The 14348-nt window shown below is 37.8% G+C and overlaps 2 protein-coding genes across 4 annotated transcripts; one reads left to right on the top strand and one right to left on the bottom strand.

The window, feature by feature from the left end:
- Nucleotides 1-968: 968 nt before the first annotated feature.
- On the top strand, nt 969-5245 carry LOC109162423 (formin-like protein 1). The gene is made up of 4 exons (XM_019311128.1): nt 969-2971; nt 3065-3264; nt 3865-4109; nt 4195-5245. The coding sequence occupies exons 1-4, from the start codon at nt 1272-1274 to the stop codon at nt 4993-4995; spliced, it is 2946 nt and encodes a 981-aa protein (XP_019166673.1). The 5' UTR covers nt 969-1271; the 3' UTR covers nt 4996-5245.
- A 629-nt stretch (nt 5246-5874) lies between these two features.
- On the bottom strand, nt 5875-9583 carry LOC109162451 (probably inactive leucine-rich repeat receptor-like protein kinase At5g48380). 3 transcript variants are annotated; one of them, XM_019311160.1, is made up of 3 exons: nt 9380-9583; nt 7641-8628; nt 5875-7073 (listed from the first exon to the last, which is right to left on the bottom strand). In XM_019311160.1, the coding sequence occupies exons 2-3, from the start codon at nt 8472-8474 to the stop codon at nt 6066-6068; spliced, it is 1842 nt and encodes a 613-aa protein (XP_019166705.1). In that variant the 5' UTR covers nt 8475-8628; nt 9380-9583; the 3' UTR covers nt 5875-6065. The 3 variants fall into 3 exon arrangements, with proteins under 3 accessions (XP_019166705.1, XP_019166701.1, XP_019166712.1); XM_019311156.1 differs by having other exon boundaries at nt 9376-9486; XM_019311167.1 differs by lacking the exon at nt 9380-9583 and adding an exon at nt 9214-9368.
- Between the last annotated feature and the right edge of the window lie 4765 nt (nt 9584-14348).

Raw genomic sequence — 14348 nt, 5'->3', positions numbered from 1 at the left:
TTTGTTAGTTGGACTATCGACATAAAATATATGTTTGTTATAATAAATGTATATTTTAATGAGTTATGCTATATGTACTTACAAATCTTACTCCCTAAATTTTATTTCATGATGTAGCGGGTACTAATAAGCTAAATTTTTCATGTGGGTCTCAACGCAAGTATCTACCTCAAGATTTTGTGCATGTGAATACAAATTAAGAGTATAAAATGAGAGTACACATAATATTTAAATGACCTCTTTTAATTTTTGCTCAGTTAATTTTATTTATAAATTGGTTAATTTATTAGCTCACACTTTAGCTTTTACAGCTTTTGATCAGTCTGATGCTTTGTATTTGGATTCTATCCCTCCTGACTCTATTTCGGTTTTTCTCTAATAAATGCCTTATCGATTGCTTTAAAAAAAAATCCTCATTTTAAAGTACATTATTTGATATATTACCAAATAATGTATCTTTAATACTCAAATAATGTATATTCAAAATATTAAAAGTATACATTTATTCATGTCCACAATATAATTTACATTTGAATTTAGGTTAGGCTCCTTGTAGTGTAGGTTGAAAAGTATATTGACTAAATTTATCTTAGGTGAAAAATCTAATATATAAAAAAAGTTATATTATATAAACTCTCAATTCTACTCTCTCGCATTTATTTCTTAATAATAATGTGTCAAAAGAGATGATAAGTTATCTTCATATGCATCTTAAGAAAAATGTAAACATTTGAATTTCAAAAAAAAAAAAAAATGTAAACATCAAAATTTTGGAGTGACAATAAAAATAGAAAATTTCATATATATAGATACATGAAATCTTATTTTTTACTCCTAATTTTTATTTTCTTTCGCAAATTAGTGATATAAATACTTTTTCTAAAACTCACATAATAAAAATATTATTATTTGACACTTGATAAAAGTAATAAAGTAGAATTTAAGGATATAGTAAAACTAAAAAAATACAGTAATTTTAGAAGCAATTTCCCACGCCCGATTCCAGCGGAGGATTAGCTGGAAGCAGCACACCACTCATCCAGTCCATCTTCGCTTTCTCCCTCTTACCGTTTCTACCTTTTCACACGCACACTCTCATACACTCTCTCTCATCTCTCTCTCATCTCTCTCCGCCGTGCTGAAGAAGAAGAAACGCAACGGCCGCCATTTTCCCTTTCTCTGCTCCTTCTCCTTCTGAATGTGGCTCTGAAGAAGAAGAAGAAGAAGCACAACGCTTGATCTGCATTTGCTGTCTCTAAGAAGCCACCGACATGCTTCCGTCGGCCACCACTTTTCTTCTATTGGTCTTCTTGTTTGGTGCAGATCACACTGTGTTCTCATCCTCCGCCGCCGCCGTCGCTGTTCACAACCGCCGCGTTCTCCACCAGCCATTTTTCCCTGTGGATTCTACGCCTCCTGTTCCTTCGCCGCCGGCGCCTACCACTCCCGACATCCCATTTTCTACTCCTGCCCCTGCCAATACTCCTTTCTTCCCGTCGTACTCTTCACCGCCTCCTCCGCCGTCCCCGTCTGCGTTTGCTACCTTACCTGGGAACACCGCGGCGCTCAGCATCCCTCGTGCTTCCCAATCCAAGTCGGTGTCCTCGAAGCTCGTCGCTACCGCCGTCGCCTGCGTCGTCGCCGCCGTCGTTATCCTCTCCGTCGCCGGCTTCCTGCATTTTCGGAAGAAGAGGAGGGGTTCCTCTCCGAGTGAATCCAAAACGCACAGATCCGATAGCAGTAGTCGGTACAATTTTGGTAATAATGCGGGTGCCGGTTCTAACCCCGTCGTTCCCAAGCTCGGAAGACCGTCTCAGCGCAGCTCGGAGTTTCTGTACTTGGGCACTATGGTAAATTCACATGGAGGTATTGAATCGCACGTGCAGCACAACGTGCCGAGCAGTACCACCACTAGCGCGACAACTTCGAGAAAAATGGACTCGCCGGAGCTCCTCCCCTTGCCGCGGCTTAACGGCGGCGGTTTAAGGCAGAATTACACGAATGTAGAGCGGGAGCTCGTCGGAGATGAAGAGTCTGAGGAGTTTTACTCCCCGAGAGGATCGTCGGGAGGTAGAGAGAATTCGACCGGAACTGGATCTGCTTCTCGGAGAGCTTTCGCCGCGATAGATGCCGAAAATTTCCGCGGGTCCAGTTCATCTTCATCTTCATGCTCGTCATCTACTTCGGGCTCGGGCTCTCCCACGAGGTCTGTTTCGCTGAGCATTTCGCCTCCGCAGAGTTTAAGCCCGAAAAGCTCAATTCCCAAGTCGCCAGAATTGTTTGCTGTTCAAACCATTCCTCGCGCACTGGCTCCTCCTTTACCCGCGCGCTTTCAGATGCAATCGATGAATGCCAGAGATTCTCAGTCACCGTCCCCAACCATTTCATTCTCGCCGGAGAGAGATTCAGTCAGAAGCATGGATTTATCTCCGAGGATTTCCGGTATTTGGGATCAAAATATAGACTCTTCTTTAAGATTCAACAGTCGGAATCTGAAATCTCCAGCGAAAACTAGCAGTCCAAGCTTGGATTCCCCTGTGAGAATTAGCAGCGCCGGAATGGAATCTCCGGCTAGTGTTAGCAGCCCAGGTATTGAGTTTTCTGTGAGAACCAGCACCCCTCTACAACCGCGTCTCCCTGTTTCTGCTCCACCGCCGCCTCCTCCGCCACCACCGCTGCCGGTACCGCCTATTAGTATTCTGTCTCGTCCACCACCCCCACCTCCTCCAATTAAACGCCTGCAAAGTCCAATTGCTCCAATCTCTCAGTCTCCACAGCTCAAGTCTGAACCACCATTTCTGATAGCTCCTTTAAATCCCATTGGAACTGCAGAAAGCTTTTCTAGTGACAATGTTGATGAGAAAAATGAGGGGACACCAAAGCCAAAATTGAAGCCATTACACTGGGATAAAGTGAGAGCAAGTTCTGACCGCGAAACGGTGTGGGATCAACTGAAATCAAGCTCTTTCAAGTATGATAATTGAAATTCTTTTGACTGTGATTATTAATTTTCTGCTCAAAATATGTTTTCCATTGCTCTATATTGATGTGGACCATGTTGCAGAGTGAATGAGGAGATGATTGAAACGTTATTCGTTGTTAATACTCCAAATTCAAAGCCAAAGGAAACAACTCCGCGCTCAGTTCTTCCATCGCCCAGCCAAGAACATAGGGTGCTTGATCCAAAGAAGTCACAGAACATTGCAATCTCACTGAGGGCCCTAAATGTCACCATTGAAGAAGTTTGTGAAGCTCTTTTAGAAGGTATGCAACTTCAATCTAGTATTTCCAGAGGAACATAAGCAGCTACTGTTTTCTATGCAAGTAAATTGTTTGCATTAGGAGATATGCATAATTCCAATAGTACCACATTCAAACTTATATAAGGTTTTTGTTTGTCTCCAATTGCATCATTGTTTTAAAAGAAAAAAGGCTGAAAGGGAGATGTATTAATGAAATGTTTCTTTGCTATCAGCAATGTCACTAGTTTGCGTATGTTGCTTGAATATGGTTCAATCATCAATGGCCTTTCAATATCACGCAATAGTGTTATCATACTTCACAGTAGCTGAATATAATTTAGATTTGGTGGTGAAACCTTCAAACTGTGGTCTTGAAAATAGTTAAAGCCTCCATGATTTCAAATTTTACAACAGGGCAATGTTAGTTTGCATTTCAGCTTTACTTGTCATTCAGTGTTCTTTTGGGGTATTCATGACACTCCAAACGTCCATTTTGGGGGGTATTTGTAATGGTTTCTGACTTTTAATCTTTGAAAAAAAAAAGAAGAGAGAAGAGAAAAAGAAGTGTACCCGGGGCATCTAAATTGACACTTATGACTAATTTTGCTATTTATTCATTCAGGAAATGCGGATACCCTTGGAACTGAGCTTCTTGAGAGTTTGTCGAAGATGGCTCCATCGAAGGAGGAAGAGCGTAAGCTTAAAGAGTTTACAGATGATTCACCATTCAAGCTTGGACCAGCAGAGAAGTTTCTGAAGTCAGTGCTTGATATACCTTTTGCATTCAAAAGAATAGATGCAATGCTCTACATTTCAAATTTTGACTCGGAGGTTGACTACCTCAAAAAGTCATTTGAAACTCTTGAGGTACATAACTAAAGTAGTTACCAGCTTTTACACTGCATTGAATCTTGTCTTTGTTGGAATCTCATCATTGCATGTTAATTCCCAGGCTGCCTGCGAGGAGTTGAGGAGCAGTAGGATGTTCTTGAAGCTCCTGGAGGCTGTTTTGAAGACCGGCAACCGCATGAATGTTGGGACAAACCGTGGAGAAGCACACGCATTCAAGCTTGATACTCTCCTCAAGCTGGTTGATGTGAAAGGGGCCGATGGAAAAACGACGCTCCTGCATTTTGTTGTTCAGGAGATAATAAGAAGTGAAGGCGCTCGTCTTTCCCCTACAAACAAAGACGAAAAACCAACTCTCAATGATGATGTGAAGTGCAGGAAGCTTGGCCTCCAGGTTGTTTCCAGCATCGCTTCAGAGCTAACAAATGTGAAGAAAGCTGCTACCATAGATTCAGAAATCCTCCATAGTGATGTCTTAAAGCTCTCCAAAGGCATTGGGAAGATTGCAGAAGTTGTACGATTGATTGAAAGCATGTCATCGAGCAAAATCAACTGCCAAAAGTTTTCCGAATCCATGAACAGGTTCACAACAACAGCCGAGGAGGATATTATAAGGCTCCAGGCCCAAGAAAGCGTGGCTCTGTCTCTAGTGAAGGAGATTACTGAATACTTCCATGGAGATTCTGCTAAAGAAGAAGCTCACCCTTTCAGAATCTTCATGGTTGTGAGAGACTTCCTGATGACACTCGATCGCGTGTGTAAAGAAGTTGGAATGATAAACGAGCAGAGTACAGTCTGTTCTGCTTATAAATTTCCAGTTCCAGTAAACCCCATGCTGCAACCACTTATTAGTGGATTCCCTTGGAGAGGGCAGTCCAGTTCCTCTGGTGAAGAAAGCTCTTAGCATGACAAATGATCATTTTCATTATTATTTTTTCCCACTCGAGCTGATTTGAAACCTAACCTTAGCCAAATTGTGCATTCAAGGTCTAGAAATTTGTAACTTTTTTGGAAATTTTGTATTCATAATAGAAATACTACGCAATAGATATCATGTAAAGAGGATTTAGAAACTGTTGCCATACATGTAAACAGAGCACATAAATCTTTGCAGAAGAATAACACTAGTGCCTCCATGTACCTTCTTCTTGTCATATGAGTCTCTTCGGCATCCATCTTGTGGGAAAATGGACACAGGTACAGACATATTGTGCTACATTAAACGAAAAATGATAGTGATAAAATTCAAATATAAATTTATGATACATTATGTATCTTAGCTTATGCTACACTAATCTTTAAGGCCTTAGACGCTTGCCCAAAAGTTGTTGGAGGAGGTAAATTGCGTATCGCCTTATTAGTTTTTAAGTTTCCACCCATTCCTGGACATTATAAGTCAGTGCGGTTGATTTACGCAGTGCATACTCTATTTTCGGTAGTGACTATGAGTTTCCCATTTCATCTAAAAAGAAAAAGAATGACAAATATTAGTGGATATTGTTGGACATTGGCCGGGTTGACCCATGTTCTATTCGAGACATGACGTTGTTGCTTACCATGAGAGATGTAATTAAACACTATTCGAGACGTGGCGTTGTGGCTTACCATGAGGAGGTAGTTAAACACTTAAATAATTAACGTCAATCTACTTATCACCAATTATTTTTAATTTTTAAGTAAGATATGACAACCATATAGCCAAAGAATTCTGTGATTATGCGTGCTGCTGGGAAGTAAGCATATTCAATATTTTGGTGTGTGGGGAACATAACACATATACCATAACAATAACCTGAATAGATTGACAAAGTAGTGTAGTATAAAAATTTCAGTGGAATGAAAAAACCAAAAATTACAGAAAATTGTTCACCATCTAAGGAATTATTTTAGGAGCATCTGTAACACATAATTACATATATTATATGGTTCCATCCAGTTACAACTACTGTCTTTACTTACCTTTTCAACAAGCAGCTATGTCTCTCGGGCGACGATCAGTTCTTCTAGTTGGAAACCGTCCTCGGTCTCTGTGGGCAACAAAATCTCATCATCTGTTGTGAAATGGTAATGCTCTCCAATGGCTCTCAGAAGCTGGTACACTTCAAACATCGAGGGTCTCTCCTTCGGGACAGCTGGCAGCACACAGCGACAGGCGACTTTGAGAACCTGAAGAACCTCGGCATCATAGCCCTTTCCGACCAAAGATGTGTCGATTGAATCTTTTAGTTTGGATTCACCGGAAAGAATGGTGATCCATTCCACCAAACTTCCCTTGAAGGTCTCGGGGGCCTTGCTCACGTAGGTAGGCCTCTCGCCAGTAACCAGCTCGAGGAGTACTACGCCAAAGCTGTAAACATCTCCTTTTGGCGTGGCAACCAAAGTTCGTGCATATTCGGGGGCAACATAACCCAAGTCCCCGAATTCACCGTTCACGAATGTACTCAAATGAGTGTCGACCGGGTTCATGAGCCTTGCGAGCCCAAAATCAGATATCTTGGGTTCGAAATCAGCGTCCAATAAGATGCATTTAGAGCTGATGTTTCGGTGGAGAATCCGGGGATTGCAGTTGTGGTGAAGCCAAGCAAACCCTTTGGCTGCCCCAATCCCGATTTTTAGCCTCAAAGTCCAATCTAACGGCTCTTCCCCTTCGTTCAGAAAATGCAACTTATTGTTAAGAGTTCCATTCGACATGTACTTGTAGACCAGCAGCCTTTCTTGCTTAGCCATGCAATATCCTAAAAGAGGAACCATGTTTCGGTGTTTCACAGCTCCGAGAGTCGCCATCTCAGATTCAAATTCTTTTTCCGAGTGCTGAGTATTTTGCAATCTCTTAACCATGAGAGACGTCCCATCTGCGAGCACCGCCTTGTAGAAAGTCCCGGTTCTTCCTGACCCGATGATGTTGCACTTGTGGAAGTTGTCGGTAGCCTGCATGAGATCGCTTAATCTCATTTTCGAAACCGACTGCTCGAACATAGAAAGCTGAAAGAAGAGCATCACGGTCAGAAAAACAGATGAAACGTTAAGCAAAATAACTGATGCCGGTTTTCCATAACATTGATTTAGACAACATTTTATGAATTGACGGGATAAGATAATTTTAAGGTACCAACATTAAATGCCAATGACCTTGTGGTCAAGTGGCACCAAGTTGGTCTCCCATATGGGAGGTTGTGTGGGTTTGAGCCTCAGTGGAGGCGGTATTGACTCTTTGTGCTTCAGCAGGTTGAGAAAGTAGTTATGAACAGATACTACATTGTAACAGAGCTAGTAGTACTCAGGTATCAATAATGCAATGTTAGCAAGCGAAAACAGATACTACATTGTAACAGAGCCAGTAGTACTCAGGTACCAATAATGCAATGTTAGCAAGCGAAAAGAGGATATAAGGGTGCTTCAGTAGGTTGAGAAAGTAGTTATGAACAGATACTACATTGTAACAGAGTCAGTAGTACTCAGGTACCAATAATGCAATGTTAGCAAGCGAAAAGAGGATATAAGGTGTTCAATGAAATATTATCAAGAAAGTGCAAAGAATAAGGTTCTTGCCTTGATGGCTTTGGCGCCCTTAATACTCTTTGCCCATTTATTACCATCCGGATCGTCATCCTTCCTCTTCCGGGATGCCCTACGAAAAATGAAGTACATGACAATAGCCAAGCCTATAATGCCGACACTCACCCCACCAACGGCGGCACCAGCAATGGCTCCGGAGTTTGTTTTCTTTGGTGGAGCCTTGCAATCGGCCAAAGGAGCACCGCACAGTCCTAAATTATTGGCATAGTTATCGGCAGGAGCACTGTAGTTACCAGTAAAGTGTGGAACCGGCCCACTCAAACGATTATTTGCTACACTGAAGTCCTTCATTCGACCAAGCTGACCAATTTGTAGAGGAATTTGACCCGTCAACTGGTTGTTGTCGAGTTTAAGAACATTCAGGTATGTGCAATTCGCAAGTTCCAGAGGGATCTCTCCCGAAAATCTGTTGGAGGAGAGATCAAGGGTAGTCAAAAAACCGACGATTTTGGAGATGTTAGCCGGAATAGACCCATTGATCTTATTGCTCGAAAGATCTAACCCTGTCATAGCTTCACACATACGAAGACCAAGCGGAAACCTTCCCCCGAGCTCCATGTTTGAAAGCCGGATATTCAAAACCTTATTCTCATCGGGATGCCAGCAGTCAACCCCAATAAATCTACAGATGAAACCTTCGGTATTATTATTAAAATTCCAAGAATCTAAGTAACCAAGAGGATCTTCCAAAGACTTCTTTACAGATTTTAGACAGTCAATGTCACTCTGAAGACAATAACAAAGACTGCTACTCAATAAAAAGCAGCCAAAGATAGATGCGATAACCGGTCTGTAATTCAACGCCATGCTCGCTACTACAACGACCTAAATGACAATAACTTTCTTCAATTGCTAACTGGTATGTTCGGCATCTTTACAAACTAGTACGTGAACCTCCAACCTCCAACATCATAAATCAACGACAAAATATATTCCCATTTGCAAGAACAAGACAAACAACCTGCACACATCCAAAGAATGCTCAGATCAGGCGAAAAATGAGAATTATAGCATGAACCCGGGGCATCAAGAAATACAACCGTCTATAACCTAATACCAACCGGCCATCATACCCATAATACCGTGTATTGACTCATATAAAATGATTATGCAACAAAACGAGCTACCCAATTTGCATTTCAGACTTTTGATTCAACTAGGATGGTGTAGAAACAAATTCTCAATTACCAACAAATATTTATATAGCCAATCAATTTAAAGTGCAGCAGTTCAAGCTGATATTGCTAAAATATGTATGCTTAATATAAGACTGAAGAAACCTTCAACAATTCTCTCTGGTTTATCAAATTCCAAATATAACATACCTATGCATACACACACAATAAGAATTTTGGAAGCTAAGGATACACAATAGTCAAGAGAAGCCAAAGATCTTCACTTTTTCAGCTGGAAAATCACAACCCAAATTCAGTTTAAATCACAAAGTTCTAAACTTTGACAGAAACACCCTCCATGAGAAAACGCAAAACCAAACAAACCAACACGAGAAAGCTGAGAAGCAAGTTGTATGAATCACAAACCCAACTTCAAATAAAGTAGTCTGGACCTTGAGAGGAGAATCAAAGCAATTATTCGCTCAAAACACGAAATTCCAGCCACGTATAACCTCAAGAAACAATGAATTGCACAGCAACTGAAGAAGAAAAGCAGGAAAAGGTGAAAGCTAAGGAGATACAGAGCAATGAACTTACTGTGTGATGAGAGGTAGATCTTCTTCAAGGGTTGCAGAAATTAGAGAGCTGAGAACCCACTGAGAAGGATATTGGTTATATGGGTTGTACCGGTCAAAGAAGGAACGCTCGTTTTTCTCTTGCCCTGGGCTCACTGTAACAGCGAGAGGGGGAGAGAGAGAAACAGAGAGAGAGAAGACTGAAGACTTGGGCAACGACTCGGAGCTTGACTTGCTCCTAGACTTCCTTTCACACACAAAAAAAAATAAAAAGAAATAAAAGAAAGATGTAAAGAAAAAAGTGCTTTAGAGCCCAATAAGCAACCGAGTAATATGCTTGCGCGGGCAACTTAACTGGTTATAGAGGTGAAAGTTGAAAAGAATGATCAGGGATCAATTCTTATTACTTTCAGTGTGAGAGCAACTTTTCAAAGTGAGGAGCTCCTTGTGCATAGTGAACAAAGGTCTAGCCTCTGTGGTTCATGTTCAGTTAAGTTACCATGATTTATATCTATCCAGATGCTTTGTCGGGTCGATGTTGGAGTTCAATCTTTGGAAAGAAGAAACCGAGTAATATTACACATAATTTTAGTTTTTTTTTCTCAAATAATACATACTGAATCAGTGAGTTAAGTTTGTGAGAATAATATTACACGTATTCTTGATAAGATAAATGAATTAATTGATCAACTTAAAGAAAGATTATAACTTTATAACTTTACTTTGTCCGTAATTATGAAGTACATAATTTATCAGTTTTGATTTCTCTTCAGTTAGATATAAACTATTTAAGAATTATGACACATTCACAATTTATCTCTTCTATCAAATCCCAGCACAAAGGCACATATACATGCCGCTTGGTTTACAAAAATGAAAAAGAGATAATGGGAATATAATTACAAAAAGAAGGAAATTTAAAGAAAAATAGTATTAGTATATAATTAAATAACAAAAATACCCTTACTATATAGAGAGAGACGCAAGGGGTATATTATATATATAAATTCTCTTGGAAATTAATTTATGAATATATATTTTTAATGTGTCCGGCATGTTCAGTTTTTCACACGGTTCATTGATTTATAGTGTGAAAAAGGTTCACTTCATAGCTAACTTTTGGCGCTGGGAATGTGTTTCAGCACCCAAAAGTCACGATTCAACTTGACTTTGGAGGTCTGGATTTTAAAATAGATGATTGAGTGAGTGAAGCATAATTTTTATATTAAAAAAAATATATATGTAACTTTTGTCGACTCTCTTTCAGTCAAACTCATTATATATGACTTTTATAGTGTAATTTATCTTGTATGTATTGTTTCATTTGTTTGTTAGCTATTACACAAGAGCGAAGTTTACTATCTCTATATCATCGAGTAGTGATTGTAAGTTTCTCTCATTACCCAATTAGGGGTCGACATATGAAATAATTATATTTTTATTTAGCAATGACCTTGTAGTCTAATGGTACCAAGTGGATCTCTTATATGGAAGGTCATGTGGTCTTTTTATGTTTCGGTACTTTGAGAAAGTAGTTACGAATATATACTGCATTAGTCAGTAGTACTAAAAAAATTATATTTTTAACCAAGGACATTTTTAGATAAAATTTGCATAGTTAGAGATGAAATTAAACAAGTTTGAAAGTAAAAAATTAAAGTGGTGAAATCCTAATAGTCGGATCAAAGTGGGTACAATATAATTTCAGATAAATTCAGGAAAAAAAACAAACAAAAATATAATCTATTATCAAAATAATAAAATGAATGGAACCTCCGTGTTTCATATTACATAGAAAATTATGGGGAAATCGGAAAATGGACTTCTGTTTGCAAGAATTTACAAAAGAAAACAAAACAAACCCAAAAAAAAAAATCTCATTGTTATTATTATTTTTATTAGTTATTGATTAAATTAATTATTTTAAAAAATTTAACAGTTTATATTTAACAATCTTTTTATTATGTAAATTTTATTTGTTAATATTAAAATAAAATTGTAGAAGACTACCTTAGAGAGTCAATTCTCAAGGTTGACTTTGAATAATACTTATCTGGATGAAATTTTCATCAACGCGTTTACCACGGCGCTTCGCTCAGGGGTAGGATTTGTTGCTTCTGATATGAGTTTTTGCTATTTTTTCATTTAACAAATGATTTAATAGTATTTTAAATTTAAAATAATTCGTATAATTTCTTATTATTCACAAAATGATCTATTCCTCCGTATTTGTTTTTTATTGTTACTAATTTTGTTTCATATTAATTGAGTCGGGATTAACACTCAATTTTTTATTTTTTTTATTTTTGAAAACGATTGACACTCAATTTAAATCCATAAATTTGTTGTTTTAGTTAATCAAAATAATTTGAAGAGCAGATGATAATAGAACATTTAAAGTCAACAAAATAATACTCCGTAATAATAAGAGGAGATTGTGGAATGGAAGTGGGGGTGGGTGGGGGTGGGGGTGGGGGTGGGGGTGGGGGGGGGGGGATCTAACACCAAGGTCCTTTGCTAAACATAATGGAAGCAAACAAGATGATATATATATTATTACGAAACATGTCTATTAAGAGCAAAATAAAGTGTTTGGTAAGCATCAATTTGCTCAAAATTAATTGTCTTGCTTATTAATTTTGAGCAAATTGTTCAATAAGATAATACGGTTTTTTTGGTCAATGATATTGTGGTTTAGTTACACGAAGTGATTCTTTCAAATGGGATGTCATGAGTTTCAAGTCACAGTGGGAGTGTTATTGTTTCAGTATACTAAAAATAATTTTTTTTTAAAAAAATGAGGTTTTCGAGGTCATATGCTATGTATTATTTTTTGGTGTCTATTTTATTGAAAAAAAAAAGTAGAAGAAAACGATACATTTATAGGTTTGCTTCCAATGACAAGATAGGTGTTTGATTTATGCCACAAACGTGTATGGTTTAGATTTGAATTGGACTCTTTATGTGTTGTATAGATTAATGTTAAGTTTTAAAGCTAAATTGACTTGATTTACCTCCTCATGAAGTTAAGGTGTGGGTTCATGATGTATAGGAGATAATGGGGTAAATTCAAAACCAAGGGTTATATATTAAAAAATAAAAGTACAATTGCCATTTATAGGCTTTAATAGGGTCGATAATTGTTGATGCTATCTTGTTTCCAAGTTCCACCAGAACAGAGAAAATGGTTATACCTTCCACTAAAAGGCCGATTTGGTTGCTCTTTACCAAAAGTTTGAAGATGACCAAAGTAGCACTAGCTGGATAGTGGTTACAAAAGGAAACGTTTTCCCAAACTTTTTTTTTTTGTTTTTTTTTTTAAATAACAATCCAACACTTGGTGAATTATGCTTCACAGTGATATGAAGAGCACACATCGAAGGATAAAAAAAGCAACGTGGCTATACGCTTGGTTGGGAAAACTTACCAGGTCCAAACATAATACGGATTGACAGACCTAAAGCTCTTTCTAAATTCTATGGGTGGTGGCGCATGACCAATATGTACGTGATTTCAAGTTGCAGATTCATTTGCATGTTTGGCAGCGATACAGAGAATGATAAGGGAAGATTTCATGGAGTCTCGCGGGTGGTTAGAGAGATCCTTGATAATAATCGATTGGACATCGTTATTACGAGATTGAGCAAGAGACAATGGTGAAATCTGTGTCGAGATCTCTTCCTTGATCCAAAAAGAAAATGTAACATGTGATAATATTATATATTTTACGTTGTTTTCAAACAAAAAAAAAAAAAAGAATATTTTACATTTGTTGATTTGTAAGATTTAAATAATTTTATCATAAATTAATTACAGTTACGAATTAAATTTAACATTATATGTTTAAAAATGATACAAGTTTTAAAAGAAGCATCATTGTAAGACCCAGTAAGAGTTGTAATCCCAAATATGCTATACCAGTCCCTTAGACTATGTAAGGTTTGTATTTGCCAACCTATATGTCAAAAAATTATAATTACTAGTAGTAAACACTTATTTTCTTATTATTATGCGTAATTGATAAATATATTTGCTTTATCTAGTCTCCACCAAATAATATATTTTTAATATACTATTCATAATCAATATTAATATGAAGCATGTTAGATGGCCATATAAAAATCACTACATTTTTGTACATATATACATGTACACACTTCATACCATTGCCGTCCTTGAGTATAACAATAAGTCATCTTATATAATGAGACAAATGTGTCATGATACATAATTCAAGTAGTCAATTAATTCAAAGTAAGTTAAGAAATTTTGCTTTGCTAACAGTCGAACATATCAAGATTTATACCCTTTGTTAATTTTAAAGGCAAAAGAGATAATTAGTCTTGAAATTTGGAGTTCAAACATACAATGCCACAAATGTATTAATATTAAATTAGTTAGAAAGAAGTATACATTTTGATGTTGAGTCTCAAAATGAAATTGATTGAATTTATATTCTCATGGAACTGGGGCGAGTCCATAAGATCCAAAGTTAGTTAAAGAATTATCATTTATATAGGCATGATCACGCTTCCGTTCGAACCGAATCGAAATTGTAAGATTCTAATAGATTATTTTAACAAATTAAAACCACCGATTCTGATTTGGAACCGTGTATATGTATTAAAGGCCACAACCCAGGCCATGTGGTCTTTACTTTTTCAGTTCTGTACATCGCAATTTTTGTTGTGCGTAAGAGACTTTGCGCTAATGCATCGATACAAAATGTGATGCTGCATTAACACAATAAATAAATAAATAAATAAAAATATCTGATTTTAACAAGTAGTTCCAACAAAAATTGCTGGTTCCGATTGAAACCGCCGATTCTAGAACCGGACGGGAACTGCCCAAAAAAGTTCCGGTTCCGATTCCAACAATCTTAGAATCGTGAACCGTCGGGTCGGAGTCGAAACCGGAACCGGAACCAAACCGCATACATGTATTTACCCGGTCAAATTTAGTGCCAAAGAGGCAAAGAGCAATTATGC

Source organism: Ipomoea nil, unplaced genomic scaffold, assembly GCF_001879475.1.
Source record: "Ipomoea nil cultivar Tokyo-kokei standard unplaced genomic scaffold, Asagao_1.1 scaffold0302, whole genome shotgun sequence".
NCBI classification, from domain to species: Eukaryota; Viridiplantae; Streptophyta; class Magnoliopsida; order Solanales; family Convolvulaceae; genus Ipomoea; species Ipomoea nil.
Note: the sequence above shows the minus strand (reverse complement) of the source record. Positions and strands in the feature narration are given on the sequence as shown.

Excerpts from the sequence above, each read along its gene's own strand:
- LOC109162451 (XM_019311160.1), bottom strand. The coding sequence starts at position 8,474 with ATGGCGTTGAATTACAGACCGGTTATCGCATCTATCTTTGGCTGCTTT. Across the intron at positions 7,074-7,640 it reads AGGGCGCCAAAGCCATCAAG|CTTTCTATGTTCGAGCAGTC; the intron begins GCAAGAACCTTA and ends CTCTTCTTTCAG.
- LOC109162423 (XM_019311128.1), top strand. The coding sequence starts at position 1,272 with ATGCTTCCGTCGGCCACCACTTTTCTTCTATTGGTCTTCTTGTTTGGT. Across the intron at positions 2,972-3,064 it reads CTGAAATCAAGCTCTTTCAA|AGTGAATGAGGAGATGATTG; the intron begins GTATGATAATTG and ends ACCATGTTGCAG. Across the intron at positions 3,265-3,864 it reads TTGTGAAGCTCTTTTAGAAG|GAAATGCGGATACCCTTGGA; the intron begins GTATGCAACTTC and ends TTATTCATTCAG.